Source organism: Oreochromis niloticus, linkage group LG6 (assembly GCF_001858045.2).
Source record: "Oreochromis niloticus isolate F11D_XX linkage group LG6, O_niloticus_UMD_NMBU, whole genome shotgun sequence".
In the NCBI taxonomy this organism is placed as follows: domain Eukaryota; kingdom Metazoa; phylum Chordata; class Actinopteri; order Cichliformes; family Cichlidae; genus Oreochromis; species Oreochromis niloticus.
Genome location: NC_031971.2, coordinates 31,124,787 through 31,146,930, shown reverse-complemented (window position 1 = coordinate 31,146,930; position 22,144 = coordinate 31,124,787). Strand labels below are relative to the sequence as shown.

At 39.4% G+C, this 22,144-nt stretch overlaps 1 protein-coding gene and 1 long non-coding RNA gene across 2 annotated transcripts; one reads left to right on the top strand and one right to left on the bottom strand.

Moving 5' to 3' along the window:
• The first annotated feature begins 1,720 nt into the window (after positions 1–1,720).
• nherf2 (NHERF family PDZ scaffold protein 2) lies at positions 1,721–13,066 on the top strand. Its single transcript, XM_003455799.5, has 6 exons — positions 1,721–2,760; positions 3,094–3,399; positions 9,624–9,815; positions 10,216–10,369; positions 10,450–10,670; positions 12,087–13,066. Exons 1-6 carry the CDS (start codon positions 2,554–2,556, stop codon positions 12,252–12,254), a joined length of 1,248 nt encoding a protein of 415 aa, XP_003455847.1. The 5' UTR covers positions 1,721–2,553; the 3' UTR covers positions 12,255–13,066.
• Positions 13,067–20,287: 7,221 nt separating this feature from the next.
• On the bottom strand, positions 20,288–22,144 carry LOC109202477 (uncharacterized). Its single transcript, XR_002062409.2, has 2 exons — positions 22,017–22,144; positions 20,288–21,909 (listed from the first exon to the last, which is right to left on the bottom strand). It is a non-coding gene; the product is annotated as an uncharacterized LOC109202477 (long non-coding RNA).

Sequence of the window (22,144 nt, the reverse complement as noted above, 5' to 3'; positions counted from 1 at the left end):
GGAATGTTGTAAAGAGAGAGTGAGTCATAATTTCTCCACAAGAAGAAAGAAACTGATAAATTTACACAGAAAACACTTGCTTCATGTTATTCTTTCTAAAGGTGGATCTACACACTATTGAAACATGGGGTGTACTTTGTTTTTCACATGGATGTGGAGAGTCCTATGAAAACTTTATTTAAGCAGGAAGCAAAATTCTTATATGCAACATTTTTCTGAGAAACCAAATAGAAAAATAAAAAATCCTTTATGGATTTGAGCACAGGACCATTTTGCTGTAAAGTAGCAGTATTAATCACTGCACTACTAAACAGCTCATAGATGACCTAACCAGAGCGCCCAGATAAAACACCAGGTAGGGGTGGAGCATGCAAACCCAGGTTGTTCTTGCTGTGCAATAACAGCCCAAATTACCTTTATATTACTCAGATGTCCTCCTCAAAGGTCACTTTCACAATTTTCCATTTCTGATGTAATTGGTTCTCTAGATTTTTACTGAGAATTGAAATCACACTGCAACTGGTATCACAATAAGCTTTCACCTTGATATGAAAACATATTATAATACAGTGATTCTGTGATACTCGATAATCAAAATTTCTGTGTTGGTGTAACGAAAAGAGTAAAAAAAAATGTCCCTACAAAGGTAAAAAGCAGAAATTGTGTATTTTATCACTGCTTTATATTAACATGATTATTAATTTGAAATAATGAGTTTATTCAGTTAATTAGCTGATGCAAGCAAAGCCCCGCTGCTACTTAATATTGGTCATTTAAACATAAATCTTATTGAATTTCCAATGTGACTAAAATACGTACCCTCCTTTGGAGACTATTCAGACCTGGTTTTTGTGACCTGTAACTCCTCTATGGAGTAATAGGTGTGCTATAACAAGAAATGTACAGGTAACAACAAAATAAAACATCCTATCAGGTGTGCCTGCTGCAGGGCTCATTGTGTTGTGTATGTTTGCTGCATGCCATAAATCACCATTTAAAGTGAAAAGACTTGCTTGTTAGTTACACCTGTGTAACAATATTTCTTCTGCAGAAGGTTTAAAAAATGTAAGAACTTAACACTATGTAAGTCTTAAACATGCACTACCTCGAAGCTACTTTGAAGTCTGTTTTAGTGATTTAGTTTTGATTTCTGATGATGTCTTTAACTAGAGCTGGCTGAGCATCTTGCTTAAGAGTCAGTTATATTATTAGTCAGGTGTGTTTACAGAAGCCTCCCTACAGTTCACTTCTTCACTTTTTTTTTTGCCTGTTTCATCGTTACTGTGCAGAAATATTTTCTTTCTTGGGGCTTTTTTTGGAGAAAGTTAAACGTTTTAATTCTGAGTTTAAGATGTGCACTTGTGACGAAAATCTGCTTGTAGTTCATAAAACGGGAATGTGGAAGTTTGTATCCATCAAAGCTTTTAAAAAATGTGCAGAGTCATAGATTGTGAGATTTATTTGTGGGAGATGAGAGAAAACAAACACAAAAACACCAGAAAAAAACTACTATTAAAATCAGTTTATTTTTATGCGTCCATCACACGACATCCTCACACGACATGTCTATCTTCACACATGTCGAGTGAGGGATTTAATAAACTTCTTTTCCTTGATTGCTCAGGGGAAGATCTGCTTTAGCGACCTATGTCTGTCAAACCTACAGGGTTTGCATATAACGCAAATATTTACCTTGTCAGTGTCTCATATTTACCAGCTCTCACGTCACACCAGGACAGCTTATATTTCGCGAAACATTTTTACCCAACCTTCTTTTTATAGATCTCCAGCGAAGATGAGGATAAAGGACGGATAAGGCAGATTTCCTTTCTCAGGTCACAGTTTAGTCGTGTTTCAACTCCACCTAACTTGGAAAAGATTCTATCTCTCTGGGGAGGCTGTAAAAGACAAAAATGCCCTCAGAAGAACTCTTTCAGTACTTGTTGAGCATGTTTTAAACGCTTGATCTCACTGATTAAACAAGGTTTCCTTTCAGGCTATAATTTTTTATTTTATTTTATTTTTTTGCTTGGATAGCGCGGCGTCAGGTGTGCGCTAAGGGGGAGAGTCCGTGTGCCGTTGACACCTCCTCACTCTCACCGGGTCGGACAGGAGGACACACGCCCAGCTGACGAAGAGAATTAAGTTTTGCGTGCCAGGAGCAGCTTTCTAATCTCTGATCTCTTGGATTATTCCTTTCATGGACGGGACTTAGTCCTTGTCCGTGGTTTTTTGTTTTGTTTTGTTTTGTTTTTTTTCCACAATTTTACGCGCACTGTGCACAATTTTTGTGCGCTCATATTTGCAGCTCTGGATATTTTACGATGGATTAAGCACTCATTACTTTTAGCCTACATTTTAATTTGTTTCACTGGAACAATTGTGGATTAGTTAAAGACTCACAGGATGCCAAGCGATGATGATCTTTTGGTCACTGAAGCGCATAACCACTTTGGATTAAAAGCCAGTGCGTTTCCACAGCTCTTGGACAAAGCACCTGCTTATTCTCCCGAGACCTTCGAACCTGTTTCCCTCCCTTACTGACGCACTGGGATGGAAATCGAGCTGAGACCAAGGCTTTGTTTTTTGGTCAAAGGAGAGCGTGGCTATGGATTTCATCTGCATGGCGAGCGGAATAGAGGAGGACAATTTATCCGCAAAGTCGAGCCCGGCTCCTCGGCTGACCTGGCCGGGCTGCGACCAGGTGACCGGTTGGTGGAGGTGAACGGAGAGAATGTAGAGAATGAAACTCATCATCAAGTGAGTGATGGTTCGGTAATTTATAGTTATTTTCATGTGTTTGCTTGGTTGAAACGATCCAGGAATGCCCATAAACCCTTACATATACAACGAGTACCTGTTAGACCACTTTCTCTTGCCTGAGGAGTAGGAGAGAGTGGGGTTGTAAAATGGGTCAGTGTGAGCCTTTTGTGATGGGAATGACTTTTTGCCTTTGTCATAACACAAAAGTGTAATGTAATGTAAATGTAATGAGCTGATCAGTTCATTCTAAACAGCTTAGACTGAATGACACATCTAGCCATTTTAATATATATGAAACTCCTTGCTGTCACTCCTTTCTCCTCTCTGTAGGTAGTGAACAGGATCCGTGAGGTGCCCCACCGCACCAGACTGTTGGTGGTGGATCGAGAAACAGAAGACTACCTCCACAGCCATGACCTGGCCTGCACAGAGGACCTGGCCATTGAGATGGGAACCCTCTCCCCACGCCCCTCTCCTGGGCAGACACCCTGCATCTCTCCCAGAGCTAATTCACCCATGACGCCCAGCTACACTCCTATGTTTCATTATCCTGCTGCAGAGTCACCCACTCGCATGATCACACAAGGCAAGGTCAAGAGCTCCTCAGTGACTTCAAGTATAGTGACAGACCCGGAGGTAAGAGTGAGCATCAAGACACTTTTATGAGCGCCAGAGGAACAGTTGAGTCTTCAAAATAATTCTATGTGATTACTGTGAACCAATGTGTTAATGTGCTAAGAATGTGTAAGACCTGATGTCTCTCATGCACTAATCTGTACTTGGCTGGCATGCTGCCTGGATTCAGTCTCAGACAAGTACTTTTAGAAAGCCTGTTGACTTGTCTTAACAGGTGAGACTGAAAAATCCGACAATAACAAATCACAAGGCTGCCTCCAGAAACTCGCTTAAACAGGGTTAAAACATTAAGATGAAGGTACATGAATTTCTTCATAAAATATAAAATTGTATGTGGGAGTTTAAATAATTATTATTAATTATGAGCTAGGTGTCTTGGACAGAGATGATACCCACTAGAAGACTGACATTTACAGTGGCACAGTGGTTAGCATTGTTGCCACACAGCAAGAAAGTGCTGGGTTCAAATCCATCAAAAGTATTTCTGTGGGTTGTACCTAGAGGCTCTGGCTTCCTCCCACAATCCAAAGACATGCAGTTGGTTAGATTAACTGGTGATTCTAAATTGTCCATAAGGTTGGATGTGAGTGCAAATGGTTGTCTGTCTTGCCTCTGTGACAGACTGGTGATCTGTCCAGGGTGTACCCTGCTTCTCACCTTTTGGCAGCTGGGATAAGCTCCACCCCCACACAACCCTGAACTGGATAAGCGTAAAAGGATGGGGGGACTATTTGGGAGGTTAAATTACTTTCTGTTTCACTGAGCTACCTGTCTTGGACAGAGATGATATCCACAAGAAGTGAAAATGCTCCACCCCATGGTTTTGGTTCATTGCTTGTTTTTTCTATGCAGGGGATCAATGTAAAAAATAGGGAGACCGCATGCCTGAAAACTTGATCATAATTAGATTTTTTTTAATGAAAAACTAGTATTTTGATGCATTTTATGCATGCTTTGCCTAGGCAGTAATAGGGCCATATGGGTAGCGTGGTAAGGGAATATACTGTGATGCAACATAGAGGCTGTTTGTATTGAAATTTCAGTCTGCGTTACAGAAGTCTTACACCTGTAACACCCACACAGGTTTGCAGAAACACACTTGTTACTTTCCTCTCTAGTCAAAATGCATTGTCAAATTTTATTGCTCTATTTTTAGCTTTTCCTGTGATTCAGGAATCTGCTTAAATATGATGAAAGGTTATTGTTGCATCAGTTTGAAGTCACTGTTGTGTCAGACAGGTGTGAACATTTAGAATACACAATTTAGCTGTAATCAAAGAGTGCTGTCTCTTTGAGCGTCGTCACCTCTCATTAATGTAATCTGGTTGTTCCCACCTGACTGAAAACCAGTGACAAAGCCCTGCTTACATAACAGTTTCCTGCACAATAGTTATTGTTTAGACAGACTTTTATTTTGAGAATATAGTATGAAGTTGTAGTTGAAATAGTCTTAAAACTTTGTTCTGTTTTATATACAGAGAATAATGAGGTGAAGCACAGCAGGACTACAGGCTACATTAAAACAGTCAAAAAATGTGAGCCTTCTAGCAAAGTTCTTATTTCCTTCAGTGAGGGTCTGTACTACATCTGACTGCAAAAAACTCTTGTTGTAAATTCTTTGTTAACAAAATAAACACAAAATCAATTAAATTCCTAAATTTCAGTGTGTATGATGGAGCAAAAACAAAATTTCCACAAGTGCCCACCAGACCTCAATGTGACGTTGTAATGAGAGTCTTGCTGCAGAAATAAACGGCAACTGGCTGTCAGAGATTTAGCTGGCTGTTTGAGATATAAACAAAGAGGACCAGGATCTTTAAGGCCAGTGGCTCACGTCAGACTGCCATCTGTTTAGCTCAAGGCAGAGTAAAAAGCGTCTGTCGCTTTGATGGCCATTACAGCGGCTTATTTTCAGTAAAAGGTTTGCATAAAGAATAAAATGAAATATAAGAAATCCCTCTACAATAATGTTACACCACAGCCAACAGCTGCTCAAACTAAAAGTTAACTAAGCTTTACATTACGTTGTGCAGGTGTTACTGTGGCCACCTCCTCTGCAGAGAACAATGTGAGTCTCTAACACATCATTTGCAAGGGTAGCCATTTCTTTTAGATTTCTGATGTTTTAAAGTTACTTTGTAGGCACATAATTAATGTGAAAATACAATACAAGACAAAATAAAATATGACGCAGTGCAGGAAGTAGACCCAAATCCAGGACTCATAGATAAACCAGGTAAACATAAAAATGAACTTTTTACTAGGAAGCCAAACTCCACAAGGTGCAAAAATATAGAAAAGAAAACAACTTCAATCCACCTAATTCTAAAACATAAACTGAGAGCCACGAGGGACTTTAAACTGAGGCATTCACAAAAAACAAAAGGAGCCTGCGAATATATATACACAGAAGGGTAATTACTGAAGAGTACAGACAACTGAGAAACACCCGAGGAACAAAATATTCACAGCATAAAACCATACGAGATTAATGGTAACATAAGTAAGGGGAACCCAGACTCTAAAGTAAAGACTCTAAACAACAAAGCACAACAACTAAAACTAAAGATACAAGATAGTTACAAATTAATTCAAAGTCTAAAAACTCACTGAAAGTGCAAAATCCAGGACCCTGAAATCTGTAATAATTATGCTGATAATTAATTTACTCTGCAGTTGCTAGTGAGTCTTTGTAAATGGAATTTATTTTTTTCTAAAATTACTAGACTTAGATTTTCAAGTTATGAGGTTGAGACTGGAAGTGTGGATTATCAAAGTAAGAATTGCCAACTTTCACAGGATCTTTCAAAAAACACAATAGAGTTGTAAGTAGCTGAAAAAGGTTACGTAAATTTTTTTAAAGACCAGGACAAACTGGGACAAATTATTGCTACTGTCCATAGGAGTGGACCTCTTGTGGAGACCTAAAAGAAGTGAGCAACCCCACAGCAACACAGCTGCAAAAATCAATACAGATTCTTACAGTCTTTGTTGCCAAGTCTTCCAGTTGAACAAAATCTCTAAAAGTTGTGTTATAAAGACATCACACATCAATCCAGGCATCCTAGAAATATTGATGAAGTTTTGTTGGGAGCAATGCTCCAGAATTCTTACTTGTTGCTGTAAAAGTCTCATGAGCAGCTACAGGAAACATATGATGGAGGAAGCTGCTGCTAAAGGATTTTCTATATTATAGTTACATCTGGGATTTTTTTTCAGCGTGGACCTGAACTTTTTTTTTGCAGCTGCATGTATCACTTACACAGAAGGGTAATTCTGTGTATATGATACATATACTTTTTTGCAGATGTGCACGAGAGATGGAATTTTCATGCCCTTGACAAGCACATCACATACGCAGACACAGTCGCTCTAATCTCTCCACCTCTGTGTCATTTGTCTTGTGACTGACATTCACATCATGGTACGTGTAAATACAGACACATTTTCATTGCTCCGTGGTGTTATTATGGAAGCAGATGCCCATATACAACAGTCTAACATAACTACAGTGTTAGCTGGTATTACAGTTGCAAATTGATCTGGCTCAGTCACAGAAATGCTACCTGCACACAGACACACTTTGCTTCCACTTGCTGTGTTCAATTACTCAGACTTCCTTAATTTTTTAAAAACAATATATCATTTGTTATTGCTTAGATGGTATAGGATGGATATAGAAAAAAGGCATCTGTTAGTGTGCAGATTTCTGCTTTTACCATTCAGTTAATTGTTTTTATTGTCAGATAATTATCAAAATGTGGTTTTCAAGAGCCCAAAAAGGACTTTTTGTCTGACAAATAGAGCAAAAATCCAAAGATATTTAAAACCTGAAGCAAGAATCTAAAACAGTGTTTTCCATTGCAGGCAATTCATTCTGTCTGTTGAACTGCCTGTTTGATTATCATTAATATAATATGCAAATATTTTATCTACAGAGGAAAAGTTTTAGATCCTCAAATGGATCAGTTGAGATATTTCCAGATAAGCATTTCCTGCAGTTTTAATGTGTCAGTTATTTTGGGTCAACATGACAAATACAGCTAATCCGTCTATAATATAACAGAGATCTTTAAAAGCAGTCGCAGTGTTGTTCCTTAATTAAAGCTGACAGTTAGGGATGAACCTTTCCGGACTGTAGTTATTCATATATGTTTGCTACTCCTCGAGTTGTGAGTGCTTTGCATTCAGTTTTTGTTTGAACAGAAAGCACAGCGATCTGTCACAATGCCCTCAGGCCAGCTTACCCATGAAGGTGTAGTCACAACTGCGTCACTCAACAGTCAATATTAAATGCTACCCTCAGGACAAGGACTAATACAAGGGACTGGTGCAAAACACACAGAGACACACAAACACAAAGCCAGCATGTACCTAGTACTATAAGCCAAAGTCAAGGTCCGGGCAGCAGCTGAGTCATACATTGTGCCAATTCTTGTCACTGGAAATTAGGCCCTTCATTGGGCTTAATGTGTTTTAGCCAGATCCACTTAGACTACTAATTCAACCCGGCAACCACTACCTTCTGATCAACTTTTAGTGCAGCCGCAATATTATGCAAGGTAAACATCCACCTTATTCTTTTATCCAACCGTGAGAGTGTTAGGCTGTCAGAGAAACAGACAGCCTAACACTCTCACCTCCACATCTGTGGAAGTTTGCACACAAAATGTAAAACTGCATATAGCAAAATATCTTAAGTGTGCAAAACAACTTCTGTTCTGTTCATTTTGACTCGTAATGTACTTGTGAAACTTATTAGAACTGAATTATGTCAAAAAATAATTTGATATGATCATATTCTCATTACACCATTGTACTGAAAGCTGATATACCACAATGAATGAATGCCCAGAACAATCTGTTGCAATCCAATACAAGAGCCTTGTTATAAATCATATCTTGGGACAGCCATACTGTAACGTTTTTGCTTGTTTCTTGTTAGAAAAAAGAATTTTTGACATCAAACTAGATTAGGATTGGATAAAAACAAAATAAACTAACCAACAATTTTTACATATTGCATATTTAAAGGATCGCCTCTGTGTCAAGAACTCGGAGCTGCTGCTTACTGTATAACTGCGTGAAATGTTACATATTTGATAAATATGTAAAGAATAGTGCGTTCTTCACACAGTTAATTCTTACAGGACACTAGTATGTTCTTTTGAATTGAATACTAAACCCACCTCCCACTTTATTAGACAACCAGTTTCAATGTTGTGGCTAATTGTTGTAAACTGAGAGTCACCAGTTTATAAGGTGGAGTAAGTTCAGATAAAGGATCTTCATGAACCTTATATTGTATTAAGTGTTTATCACATAATTTACTATAAAATATAATGTCTTTACAGTATACTTCATATCACAGCAAACTATGCTGACATAGTTGAGGTTTTCTTTTCCAGGCTTTGAGTCTCACATGATTATAAACCCCTTAAGTCTATTACATCAAATCTGTATCAAAGGTTCATCATCAATGTCTCTTCATGCATTTTAGATGGGAGCTATTATGCTTGTGTCATGTTAAACATGGACAAAGTCTGAAACAGTGATACCAGCATATGTAAAAGTAACCCATATGAGCCAAAATCTCAGGTTTCTGACTGACAAGAGTAGGCTGTTTTTTCCCACTCTTGGCTCTGTATGATGTCATAAAGAGGAGGTATCCCAAATACGGCTCCTGAGTAGTTTTTGCTTCATGGTAGAGCTCATTTCTTCTCTTTTTTTCTTTTAACAAGTAAAAATAATAACAACCAGGCAACAGTTGCCACAAAAACAAACAGCATCCATGCAGTATTTAGTTGACACTAAATATTGCATGGTTTCTATTGACAACTATTTTGTAAAATCCAAATCCTTTTTAAAGTTCATAAGGAGTCCTCAGACCTTTTCAAAATTTTTGCTTGTCCTTCAGTATTTTTGATATTCTTTTCTAATGGAAGTTTTTAGGTTGTACATTATTCATCTTATTCGTGTTACAACATTATTAAATGTTAAGCCTTATCAGTATATCAAACATTATTGAGTTAAATGTTAAGGATTATACTGCATTAATACATATACACACAAACTCAGGGGAAATAGATTTAATTTGGTTGACCTCACCTCTCATTAGTTTAAGTTACTGGCCAGTGTTGTGGTCAGTGTATCTTCTCCATCGCTACATTTAAACATGACTTTTAACATCCCAATCTTTGCTTTTCTCTTTCATTCTTTTATAGCTGCAGGTCGAGCCTTCACCAGAGCCAGCCGTTGAGCTCCTTCCCCGTCTGTGTCACATGGTAAAGGGACAGCAAGGCTATGGCTTTAACCTGCACAGTGATAAGAAAAAGCGTGGACAGTTTGTACGTGCCGTGGATCTCGACTCACCTGCTGAGGGTTCAGGCATGCGTCCTGGAGACAGAATATTGGAGGTAAACTAAAATGCAGTCATTTTTTTTAATACCTGGTGATTATTGGAAGTCTTCATTTATTTGTCGTTAATTTTGGAATAAAAACATCAGTTCCTGTCAGTCTGTGTGGGAGAGCGATGTTTTTTCCTGGCAAAAAGAAAGTGAAATTTCATGGGATACTCACGGACAGAGATTTTTAGTCTGTGTTGGGTAAAGGAAGTGTGAGGAGGCAGGAAGGGAATTCATGCAAATCATTCTGGATTTGATCTTTTCATACCTTTTGCTTGTCACGTAGTTTTAAAGCCACTCCCTATTCTTTGTCCTGTGTCGTGCCTTTAGGCTCTTTAATTGTCCTGTTTTCTTAATCTTCACTGTCCTGTTTCTGTCTCCAATGCTGTTCTGTTTTTGTTTTCTGTCTCAGGTGAATGGAGTGACCACAGAGGGCCTGAGGCACTCAGAAGTCGTAGGGCTCATCAGAGCAGCAGGGGATGAAGTACGCCTCCTAGTGGTGGACCAGGAGACAGATGAGCTCTTTAACAGACTGGGAATCATACCTACTATCACCCACATTAAAGGTTAAATAGTACCTGTGCTATTAGACACAGTTATTTTTGTTCTTGAAAGGAAATGCTTATCGTTGTTTCTGTTTTCACAGAGGTGTGTGTGGATGACCCAGCCCCTGAGAGTGAGCCACCTACGCCCTCTCCAACCACTGAATTCTCTGCCACAGATGCACCGATAATAAACGTCACCGTGACAAACTCCCTGATTGCAAAACTCTCTCCCAAGTCCCGTACCAATGGCAGCTCAGCGTCCCAGTCCTCCAGAAGTTCCACCACCCAGTCAGAGATCAGCAGCTCAGACATGAGCTTTCAGGTGAGAGAGGGACTATTTATGAGACCCATCTTAGGGCTTGAAAAGAAGGCGACTGGACTTCTTTGAACAGAGGGCGTGGCTTACAACACCAACTCTCAGACACCTATAATGCACTCTTGAGATCCCTTTCCAGGTGCCTCAACCCCCTACTCCACACCTGATGACCTTGCATCTGGTGACCTAATAGGCCTCACCTTGGTTTCAACCAAAACCTCTGGTGGTAATGACCCCACAGCTTTATACACAGCTTGGCTCATTTGATGACATACATGATTGCTAGTGGGTCAACAACCACCTCCGAAGGGACAATGCCCACTTGGGTTCAAAAACCTGGGACTCTCAGCCTTTTGGTTTTTAGGCACAGTCACCTTCTTTTCAAGCTCCTAAGACTACCATGACCTGTATGACTCAGAACCTGCACAATAATGATGTGCGAGAAATCATTTATTCGTTCCAGCAAAGCCGGACTCGAGATTCTCTGTCTTAGAAGATAAAGGACTTTGTAGTCTAGGTGCAACCTTACTCATATGTTTTGGGCGTGCCCCAGGCTGTCTGAATTTTGGCATCAATTCTTCACAACAATTTCAGATATATTAGGTATAAATCTAACTCCAACTCCACATATTGCTATTTTTGGCAAACCACCAAATAACCTTTGTATCACAGCTATCCAAAATAACATTATTGCCTTTGCTTCTCTTATTGCCCGAAAAAGAATTTTGTTGTTGTGGAAATCATCTCAGCCACCATTAATTAAAGTCTGGTAACATGACATCCTAAGACTTCTAAAATTGGAGAAGATAAAATTCTCCCTCAGAGGCTCGTCGGATGGATTTTTTACTTACTGGAAACAATTACTTAAATACTTAGAAAAGTTACCAGCACGAGAAATCTCTTTGTAGTCCACCATATGACCATGCACAAATTTTCCCGCTATTGCCGGCAGTGGCTGTTCCACCTCATAAGACTAATTCATTTAAGATATTCCAGCATTATTAATTTGCTTCAACCGAGGAGCAAGTAGTCATTAATATTAATATTAACTGATGTTGATTAATGTTAATATTAATCTATAAGGATAAGCACTAGCACTTTATTGTTGATTTTTTGTTGTTGTTTGTTTTGTTTTTGTTTGTTTTGTTTTTTGTGTGTATGGGTTAATCCATCTTTCTGTAACATATTCACCTTTAAATTATTGGGAGGGAGTGGGGGGTATTCATGCCATCTATGTTATTTATGTTTATTGAATGTTATAAAAAAGAAAAAGAAGAGACTATCATTTCTATGTGTACCTATGTGCTTTATGATTGTCTGGCATTTGAAAAATAAAAATTGAGAAGAAATGATGTGTGAGATCAACAATATGATCTGAAAATGATAGCGTAATTAAAGAAGGTGTGTTTGTGTGTTCTGTAGATCCCTGATGAGGATGACAGTCATATTCCAGACCCTTTTATGGACAGTGGTCTGCGTCTTAGCCCAACAGCTGCCGAGGCTAAGCAAAAGGTCCTGGGCAGCCGCAACAGGAAAAGAGCACCCCCTATGGACTGGAGCAAGAAACACGAGATCTTCAGCAACTTCTGACCCCAGTAAGGGGTAAAATAAGAGACTGAAACAAAGTGGGGATTGATATCATGATTGCTGTAGGAGCATAGCTTCACTTTGCAAAGGCATGTGAAAGGAAAGAGGTGCAAGAAGATAAACTGTATAAGGAAAGGAACATTTGTGGTAATATTCTTAAATTTTATTCTGTGTACAAAATCATTTTAAGATATTGCATAATATTGTCTATATGTCTACTTTCCTACTACTGTCTTTAAGGACCAAGACATGCCCTGTGGATGTGTCAGGAATCTGGCTGTATTAAACAACGACATTTGATGACTGGCAAACCATTTACTGTTCCTATGGTGCCCAGACCACAGAGAGTGTATGAAATCATAGCAATTTCAGAGCCATGAGCACAGTGCTCTCATGTCTCTATGATATTATGGGTACCTGCTGTATTTGCTGTAGATAAATGTTTCTTTTTTTCCTCTGTATATATCTATGTCTATATATATATCTATAGATAAAGCTTTTTTTGGAAATTATTTTTTCAATTATAAATGAAGCCTTCAGACTGGCGTCCTGGAGTAGGTAGTCACCATATGTGTGCAATATCTCAGATTAGATACCGTGTGACTTTTAAATGTGAATTCAGGGCAATATTATGATGTTTAATCACTTCAGCACTTTTCTTAAATGGTCCACAGTGATTTCTGCACCGGAAAATATTTAAAAGATAGACTAAGTAGCTTCTGATTACTTGTTTTAGCTTTGTAAATTATTTTCTTGTCCGTGTGCCCATTTATTTCTCACTGTGTGAAATAAACTTTCATAATATGAGCAAAATGCAACAGTAGTGTTGTAATATCCAGGTCTGACAAGCATTTATGTGCAAGGCCAATCCTAAACTTCATCCAGCTGCTCCTGTTTGGGGTCACCTCAGCAGATCATCCATTTCCAACACTTCCTGTTGTCATATTCCTCTGTCGCACATGTCGCCATCTCTCGTCATCTCCACAAACCTCGTATTTGCTCTTTTCTTTTCCTTTTGTCTGGCAGCTACAACTATCATTGCTGTGGAGGAATGTTGACAATGATCCAAAACACACCAGCAAGTCAAACTCTGCATGACTCTGAAAAAAAATGAAGGTTTTGGAGTGACATAGTCAAAGTGTGGGCTTAAATCCAACTGAGGTGCTTTGGTGTGACCTTAAACAGGCCGTTTATGCTCACAACCCCCCCACCACCACTGTGGTTGAATTGACCCTGTGCACGAGAAAATGCTAACTTCCTGGTTTGAGACCGGATGTGGGGTTGTACATTTCCGGTAGCTTTACTTTGCGGTCAATCGCTACTGCGAAGATATACTCCAAAATCATGTCCAAAACTCGAAAACGGAAAGATCGCGTTAAGTTACAAAGAGGAGAAGGTGGGAACACTCACCACTGTTGTGTCATAAAAAATCTAATGATCAATTTTGACGTTTAAAGAGTTTAGATCCATCAGTTGTTTACATCACTCAACACAAGCAGAACTGCATTACTGCATGCAGAAGACATTTAAACAGGCAAATGTTCAGCATTCAAACTACAGGTGAACAATAGTCAAACCAGATGTTTCCCCATTATGTCGATATCAGCTAGTCAAGTACACGCCTACACAGCATGTTAACAAACCATGAAAAAAAGCCACACAAAAAAATGAACGATTGCTGGTAAGGGTTTCTCTACATTAGTATTTATGAAGGGTGTGTTGTGACTTACCTTCAAAATTACAGTGGTCCCTCGCTATAACGCAGTTCACTTTTCACCTCGCTGTTTCGCAGATTTTTAGTGCAAGTTTGCATGCTTTTTTTTTTTTACATCACATTGTGTCCTGCGTCCTGATCGCTGCAGACAATCTCCTCCGTGACGTCTCTCCTGTACAGTACAGAATCGCTGCATCGATCGCTAGCAGTGTGACTCTGAAGTGCAGTACTGTATGTCCATGATGTCCACGCGTCAAAAAATAAAACTGGCTACTTGATTTCACCCATCGCTGGTTATTTTTAGAACATAACACCCGCGATAAACCAGGGACAGCTGAGAAATATAACATTTGAATCCCTTTTCTCTTTTGCCCTGAGGTGCGGGGGAAAAATATCAACAAGTCGATGAACATCATTTACAGATATATTGGGTAAATGCCCAAAACATCTATAGAAATGTAAATCGCCGCTTGATTCATTCATTTGCTTAACTTGTTTTGGACCGTAAACAAGGTGCGAATAGGACACCGGAAACAAAGCTCCCCACAGGAGTTTCCGCACCGGAAGTAGCATATGCTAACGTGCACATAGTCAATTAGAACAAATCTGCAAAGAAGAACCTAAATTCTTCCACATCGATGTCTAATATTAAAGTTTGTTTGATGATCTGAAACATTTAGGTTGCTCAACTGGCAGTTTCTCATGAATGCTATGACCTGTTCAGCTGTCAAACCCCCATCCCTTTGCATCTTTTTCCATTAATCCCACCAAAAGTCATTAGTTAGCACCAGTGTTGGGTAAGTTACTTTAAATTAGTAACTTAGTTACATTACTAGTTACTTCTCTAAAAAAGTAACTCAGTTACTTCAAGTTACTCGTTACTTTCAGAGTAACTAGTTACTAGGGAAAGTAACTTTGGTTTTACTCAGAATTCTCTTGTTAATGTGTTGCTTCCGTAACTGGATACCCAGCAAGATTGCCAGTCTTCTAGCTTGCTTACTTGCCACAAGTGCACTGTGCCACCTACCAACAGAAAGGAAAAAATAATGTGCACATTTCCACGAGAGAAATCCCACGCCTGGACCGTCGTTGACCGCCGCCATGATTCTAGCCTGCTTTTTACATCCAACACAAAAACTGCAGTCGTGGTGCTTTTGATTGTACTCAGAACTTGGAAATTCTGCCTTCTGAATAGGAAGATGTAGGTAACACCAGACTGCAGATGAGCTGCATACAGAGCTGGACTGGGACAAAACAATCGTCCCGGGCATTTTGACTAGAGACCGGCCCACCATTATAGGAAAAATCATAAAGCCTTTGAATGAAAATAAACACTGTTGTGACAGTGATGTACACTGTTCTGATGGTATATATGTATCAATCTATCAATCGTTTGTTGTAAGACTCAGATAATTATTTTTTTAAAGCGAGACATTTTAAATGAGAATAATAAAGAAAAGTATTTCCTTGTGCCCCCCTTTCCCTGTTAATGCCCTACCTGGCCCCCTGGCAACACTTTGCTAGACCCGCCCCTGCACAGTTACCAGCTGTCAGCTACGTAGAAAAGGATCCTGGTGTTATTTGTCTCTCAGAAACAGTTCATAACTTCCCTTCAACTCATTCATGTCACCTAAAAGGTAAACCTGTTTCTCCATCACCTGTTCAGCTCTGATGATTCAGTAAGGACATCTCCTGGTTTCATCTTCATGTTTCCCTCTCACCACATATCCAAACCGATATCATGACCAGCAGCTTTACAGCTGTGGCTCCAGCAAACATCAGCTGATACTAGAAATTAATATTAAATAAATTCTAACAACAGCTGATCAAGCTTAAACGTGCTGCTGTTGTTTAACGCGACATCCGCTGGTTTCCTCTTTCTGGCGCAAAGTGGGCGATAAATAAACAAGAGAGAAAAGCCGATCAGCTGATCATTGATCAGTTTCGTGATTGAAGTAGAAACAGGAGAGAATGAGAGAAGAAGAGGCAGCTGTGCAGCTTCAGCTTTGTGTCTTTTTCATTGTAGCTGAAGTCCGGGACAAACTGTGTTCCTTTTCACCTCAGTACGAAACGCGTAATATTTTCTCTGAATACCAGACGATTCTGTTTTTTAGGGGACGGTTGGCAACTCTAATAATTAACGTATGAACAAAATAAAGTTCAACATCAGTAACATAGCACCCACACAGCTGTATAGAAACTCCGTCATGCTAGCTAGCACGCAGTACGAAAATGTCAGCATACCGAAAATAAACTCCACCTAAACTTGGTTTATATCTGACCCAGATAGACTGCAGGTCATAACTTCTTACCTGAAGTTCAGTTCACCTGACACGCGGACCGGCGGCCGCTTCGGGTCTCTCCTCTTGCCTCCCTTTTCCTTCATCCACCTGCTGGCTTCCACCACTTGCTAATGTTATTGAATCTGTGGAAGCTCCGCGATATCCACCACACGAAGTAACGAGTAACGAGCCTATCTAAATCCCAGTAACGAGTAACGCGTTCCTGGTTTTGGCATAATAACTAGTTACCGTGCTCGTTACCACAATAATAACGTAGTTACTGTAACGCGTTACTTAATAACGCGTTAGTCCCAACACTGGTTAGCACAGTGGTTCCCAAACTTTTTTTGCCAGGCCCCCCTTTGTTTTACAAGAAAAATGTTCGCGCTGCTCCGGACGCAGGGAAAACTAATTTTGCAGGGGAGACCTACCTTGGCACTTGTGCAGGTGAAGCCAAAGGGAAGATATGCTTCACCATACTTGGAAGGAAGTTGGTTTGGAAATATGTTTGGCGATGCTTCATCTCCTGCTTTGCGTTTGTGTGGGAGCCCCGTCAAAAACCTGTCCATTATGCTAGCAGTGTCCAAGCGTTCTTCTTTTTTTTTTTTTTCTTTTCATACCGCGCCCCCCCTGCAATGGCTCTGCGCCCCCCTAGGGGGCGGGCCCCACACTTTGGGAACCTCTGAGTTAGCAGAACTGCTGGTATGAGAAACTTTAAAAATCAAGTGCTTTAGCTTAGTGAAAGAAACAACTACAACATTTTTTTATTTTAAAAACTAAAATCCAAAAGATGTTGTTAGATATTATTTAGTGCAGAAAACAACCAAAATTCTGTTCAGGTGAAATTATATTTGTAGGTTTGCTCTTCAAGCATTGTAGCAAAAACCAGACCAGAGTGAACTGACACTAAAGTCTTCATGGCATGGCAAAAATATCTGGCCCTGTGGGACCAGCAGCTCTTCCTTTCTTTTTTGTGAACTTTGTAAGTTGTATCCTTTTTTATGACACTTACATTACAACTACTGGGACACGAACAAAAGGCTGAAAGAGGACACCAACAGAAGATGAAAGCCTGTTCGTATCAGTTTACAGCTGAAACAAACACATATAGAAACAACTGAGCCTACATTTTTACCTGTCAAAGCGAGCGAGCCAGCTTTCTCACAATTTTTGCATTGGATGCAGATTTTGTGTGCTGATCTACGTGTGATGGTGTCTCAGTACAGAGACAGAAAAGGGACAGATAAGGAAGGAAACACTGGGAGAGAAGTGATCAGACAAAAAAAGAGCTTAACTCAGGGGTTTCCCTGAACTTTCTCTGCCCAAACATCACCTCAAGCTTCAGGCTAAATATTGAGGTGGAGCTCTGCTGCATAGCAGAAATCTGAAATCACATGTAATACGGTCCTGGAGACTTCTCACAGATCTTCACTTGTTTACATAATAAATATGGCCTTTAATTATAAACTGCAACATTTGGGCTGGTGTGTTAACATTTACAAATACTGTATCTTTACACTATTTTCAGAAAGCAGCATATTCTGTATTGTATTGTCATGTTAATGCAACCATAAGGAGATGGTTATCTTTGTGAGAAACAGTTTTGTTTTCCTCATTACATAACTGTAAAAATGGATTCCCTCTCATGTACCTCGACTAGTTTGCAAACTGTAAACAAAGCTTTATGATGCAGTGTTATTCAACTCTAACACTCTGTATAAATTAAAAGTATTTACTATTATACTATATTTTATTAGCTCCATTACCTCATCCTTCAATCTTGTGATTGAGTGCAGCTGCTTTATATTACTGTATATGAGTTTATATGAAAGCTACAATTTTTTGATTTCCCACAAACCTCTTCAACTGGCTCAGAGACCTCCATAAAATTTCCTGGAAACAGTTCGGAGCTGTGTCTCGATTTTAATTGAATTATCTGACAATTTATACGTCCCAGATGTTTGTGCTTCAGTCTTGGTGAGTGAAATTCTTGTATTTTATCAACATAATTAGAAAGTGGCCTATGTGTGTCTGTGCATTGTAGCTGTACAGTTTAGGGAGTCACTTCTGACTTTAAAAGTATAACATGGCTGTGGTCAAAATGCTAATATGGCAGCTTAAAAATGCAGAATCCACGAACTAATGGCTGGTGTTATATACACTCACATATGCTCTTTTAGTTCACAGTTAAAAGTATATTTGCCCAAAATGCACTACAATGATCAAAACACTACATCTTTCATGTAATTTTGAAAATGAAATTGGTATTTTAAAAAAATCTACGTTCAGCAGTGAAAAATGTGTGAAATATATACAAAGTCCATATTTGAAATTAAGTAAAGAAACTGCAGATACAAACATGTGAATATGCCACCTACACGTTAAAGTAACTGTTCTTAGAGCTATAAATGACCCTTGCAGATTAAGAGACAATGCTGATTTGAAGTAATGTTTTTTGGGCTAAAGGTAACAGTTTAGCGGGACTGCTTCGACCTTTGCATCATTACTTTTCAGTACAAGCTCTGTTGTGAAAATGAAACCAAAGGAAGTGATGTTACTTTTGTTTCCTGAGACTCCTGCAGTTCACTTTTGTAAAACATCCACCTTTGTGCCACAGAGTTCCAGATGAGGCGACCATAGAAAATTCTTGTGTCATTAATATTTCCAGAGATAACTCATGGCTGATCATGATGGAGTTTGCAGCTCAGTTTTGCATGAACAGAAAATACAGCATTAAAAAAAACAAACAATCTATTAAGCCCTAAGGGCTAAGGATTTTTAAGAGTAACATTCACGCCAAACCGTCATCCTTTGATAAAAGACACTGGACTGGCAACTGTAACAATCATCCTTCAGCATGCACATCATGATTTATTTCAAGACTCCACTATCCATCTGGATTTTTGAGATTACACACAAACTATAAATCATATAATAGACTGAAAGCATTTTTATTTCTATTCCCATCTTCCAAAAAAGGGAACACGACTGGCGAGAGGAATTCACAGAAAAACAAAAGTACCAAGGTCTTTCTGCCAAACTGCAACATTATCATGCTCTTTATTATATAAACAGAACTGACACATAAACTGCTTCTTCTCCTCTTAAAGAAGCCGTCACGCCCCCACTTTCACTTCAAACCTTGACTGGCGCTGAAGCAGACAAAGAAACAAAATACACCGACCTTGCCAATACAAAAACTGCTCATGAAGATAAAAAATAGCAGTAAAGCAAATAAAACAATACTAAAAACAAGCAACCACAAACATTTTTTGTGTGTGTTCAAGCTTTGAACTAAGAGACAGCGGCGAGAGAATTAAACTGGGGTTGAGATTGTCTCATATTTGAAATAACTAAGGATCGGTTTGATTATCTCTATGATCACAGTCTAGGTCAAACCAAGTACCACTGCGTGTTTCCAAATATCTACATGCTGCAAAACACTGGCAGATCAAATGAAAAAAAAATCCCTGTAGTCAATTTTGCTGGAAAAACCTTAACAATGATTATCCATAAAAGCCCCACTGTGCGTCTAACTCTACACCAGCATGACAAACAAGGTGACTATTGGAATAGCAGCTCACCTCTACTCACTGTCTGCTTTTAAAATTTCAGTGGCTATTGCTCTTTGGCAGTGTCCTAGCTTTTATTATTTTAAGTGTACTGTGCTCTTGTCTTATTGTGATTTGAGGTGATGTGTTGGTGTGTAAAGGGCAATCATTTTATTCTAAAATATCCATCAAACTGCACACACACACACACACTTTCACACATACACGCACGCAAGGTGAAAACACCGACACTGAGCATGCACACAAAGTATGCTGGGGCAGGCTACAACCCTTCCAAATACAGAAAGAAAATATCATTTGCATCCCTGCTGTGCACACATCAAAACTAAACTATCAAAAACATGCTCATAGGTAAAAAAGGTACTCATGCGCACCTACACATGCAGGATCACACACACATACATTCACACGCACACACGTACCTCTCAGCAATATGGCAAGGTTAGTCATTGTAAAAGTGCGGATTAGTCGCAGTTTCACAAAGTTATTTTTATTTGCCATTTAGTATTGGGATATTTTTGCCAGTCACAGACACTTAATTTCACAGTGCAACACAGTATGACAAACACTGACATTAGGGTCAAGACATATCATATGGGTGAGGTTAAAAAAATCCATACAAAAAAGAAATATAGGTAAAATAAAATAAAAAAAAGTGCAAAAAACAACTTAACAGTCACTGAAAATAGCATTAATTCGTTTTTTTGTGTTAAGTGTGCGAATTTAAATCCACTATATAAAAAAAACAAAAACAAGAATCAACAGTAGCAGCAAAAAAAAGGACCAGTTTTAAAACATTATAAAGATCACAATGACACTGCCAATCACTGTTTTACTTAAGATATTGATATGGCATCAAATGGATATCAGTACGAATGTAGACAAACACATACACACTCACACACACACACATACAAAAAACAAACAAACACACACACACTTGGTCACAGTTAACAGGTGCCAAAGGACATCGCGGTGGGAGTCAAGTTTTAGCTCGGTACCATATGAAAAACAATACACATTTCACACACTGTTAACACAGAATGCCGAAGTAAGGATTTATAAACTGCACATGCGCACACACGCGCGTGCACATTCACACGCACAAAACTGCACAGAGACAACTAAAAATGTGATTTTCTTGGTAAGATTTCCTCCCCCTCTGGTGAGAAAACAAATGTGTTAGCCCTAATCCTCCCTTCCTAGAGGAATGGTTGCTGTGAAGCCACGAGGAAAAGATGCTTAGTTTTTTTTCCCTCCTGCTCTCTTACTCTAGTTTGATCAGGTAGAAAATGTGACAGGAATACGTCTGATCGATAGAAAGCTCTGTGAAGCAGCACTCTGGTCAAAAATGAAGGTAGGAAACAGATGAAGATAGCTAGATTATCTTACAGTTAAGTATTGTTTCAGTGACTATGGATGAAGTAATTTATATTGAATCCTATTCCCCGGAAAAGAAATGTAATACCCAGAAAATGAACAGAGTTTAGACACCTGTCGGTCCCTAACTACATGTAGTAGGTCTTAAAAAGTCTAAATTATAGTGCCACTCTCAGTCTGTTACATGTACTGAATGTACAGCATGTGCAAGTTAAAGTGTGAGAGTCTGTTTTCATTGGTCTGTCTCTGTCAGTCAAGAAATCTATTACTCTTAAGTTTAAGAATCCCATTAAAATCTCAGCTGTCCCTGTCCTCAAAGCCAAGTAACAGACCCTTCTGTGGCTCTTGTTTCCCTTCCTTATTACTGAATTCCCTCCCTTTCTTTCCCTGAACTCTCTCTATGCTGGTATCTCTCCCTGCCTCCCCTCTTCCCCATCCTGTCTCTCCCTCCATCTCCTTCTCTCTGTCCCTCTCTATCTGTCCCTACCAGTTAGTTTTTCTGTGTCGGGTCCCTGCCTAGTTAATCTAGAGGTGTCCTCCCTGTCCCTCCCTCCCACCCGCCTACCCTCCCTCTATGGACAAACACATAGGGCGTGGGGGCCGTCCATCAGGGGGAGCGGCCAATAGCATCCCTCTCCCTCCCCCCAGATCAGGGCAGTGCAATACACAGATGGATGAGTTTCCCATTCACCCTCCTCCTGCTGGCTCACCTGGAAGGAGTGAAAAAGTGAGAGAGCGATGGACACAAATGTTAATATTAATCAAATGCAGTTTGTGCCTAAAAATGCAGTTTAAATGAAGCTGGATGTGGCATTACCTCTTAGGTGGGTGTAGAGAATCTAAACCCCATAGCAGGCTGCCAGTCTCTCCTTCAGCAGTGGTGGGAACTGCTCTGAAAACTGTTGCCAGTTCTCCTCCCCAACCTGCTCCTTAAAACCATGCAAG

Coding starts and splice junctions, on each gene's coding strand:
- nherf2 (XM_003455799.5), top strand. CDS start 2,554: ATGGAAATCGAGCTGAGACCAAGGCTTTGTTTTTTGGTCAAAGGAGAG. Junction 3,400..9,623: donor GTATAGTGACAGACCCGGAG/GTAAGAGTGAGC, acceptor ATTCTTTTATAG/CTGCAGGTCGAGCCTTCACC. Junction 9,816..10,215: donor CTGGAGACAGAATATTGGAG/GTAAACTAAAAT, acceptor TTTCTGTCTCAG/GTGAATGGAGTGACCACAGA.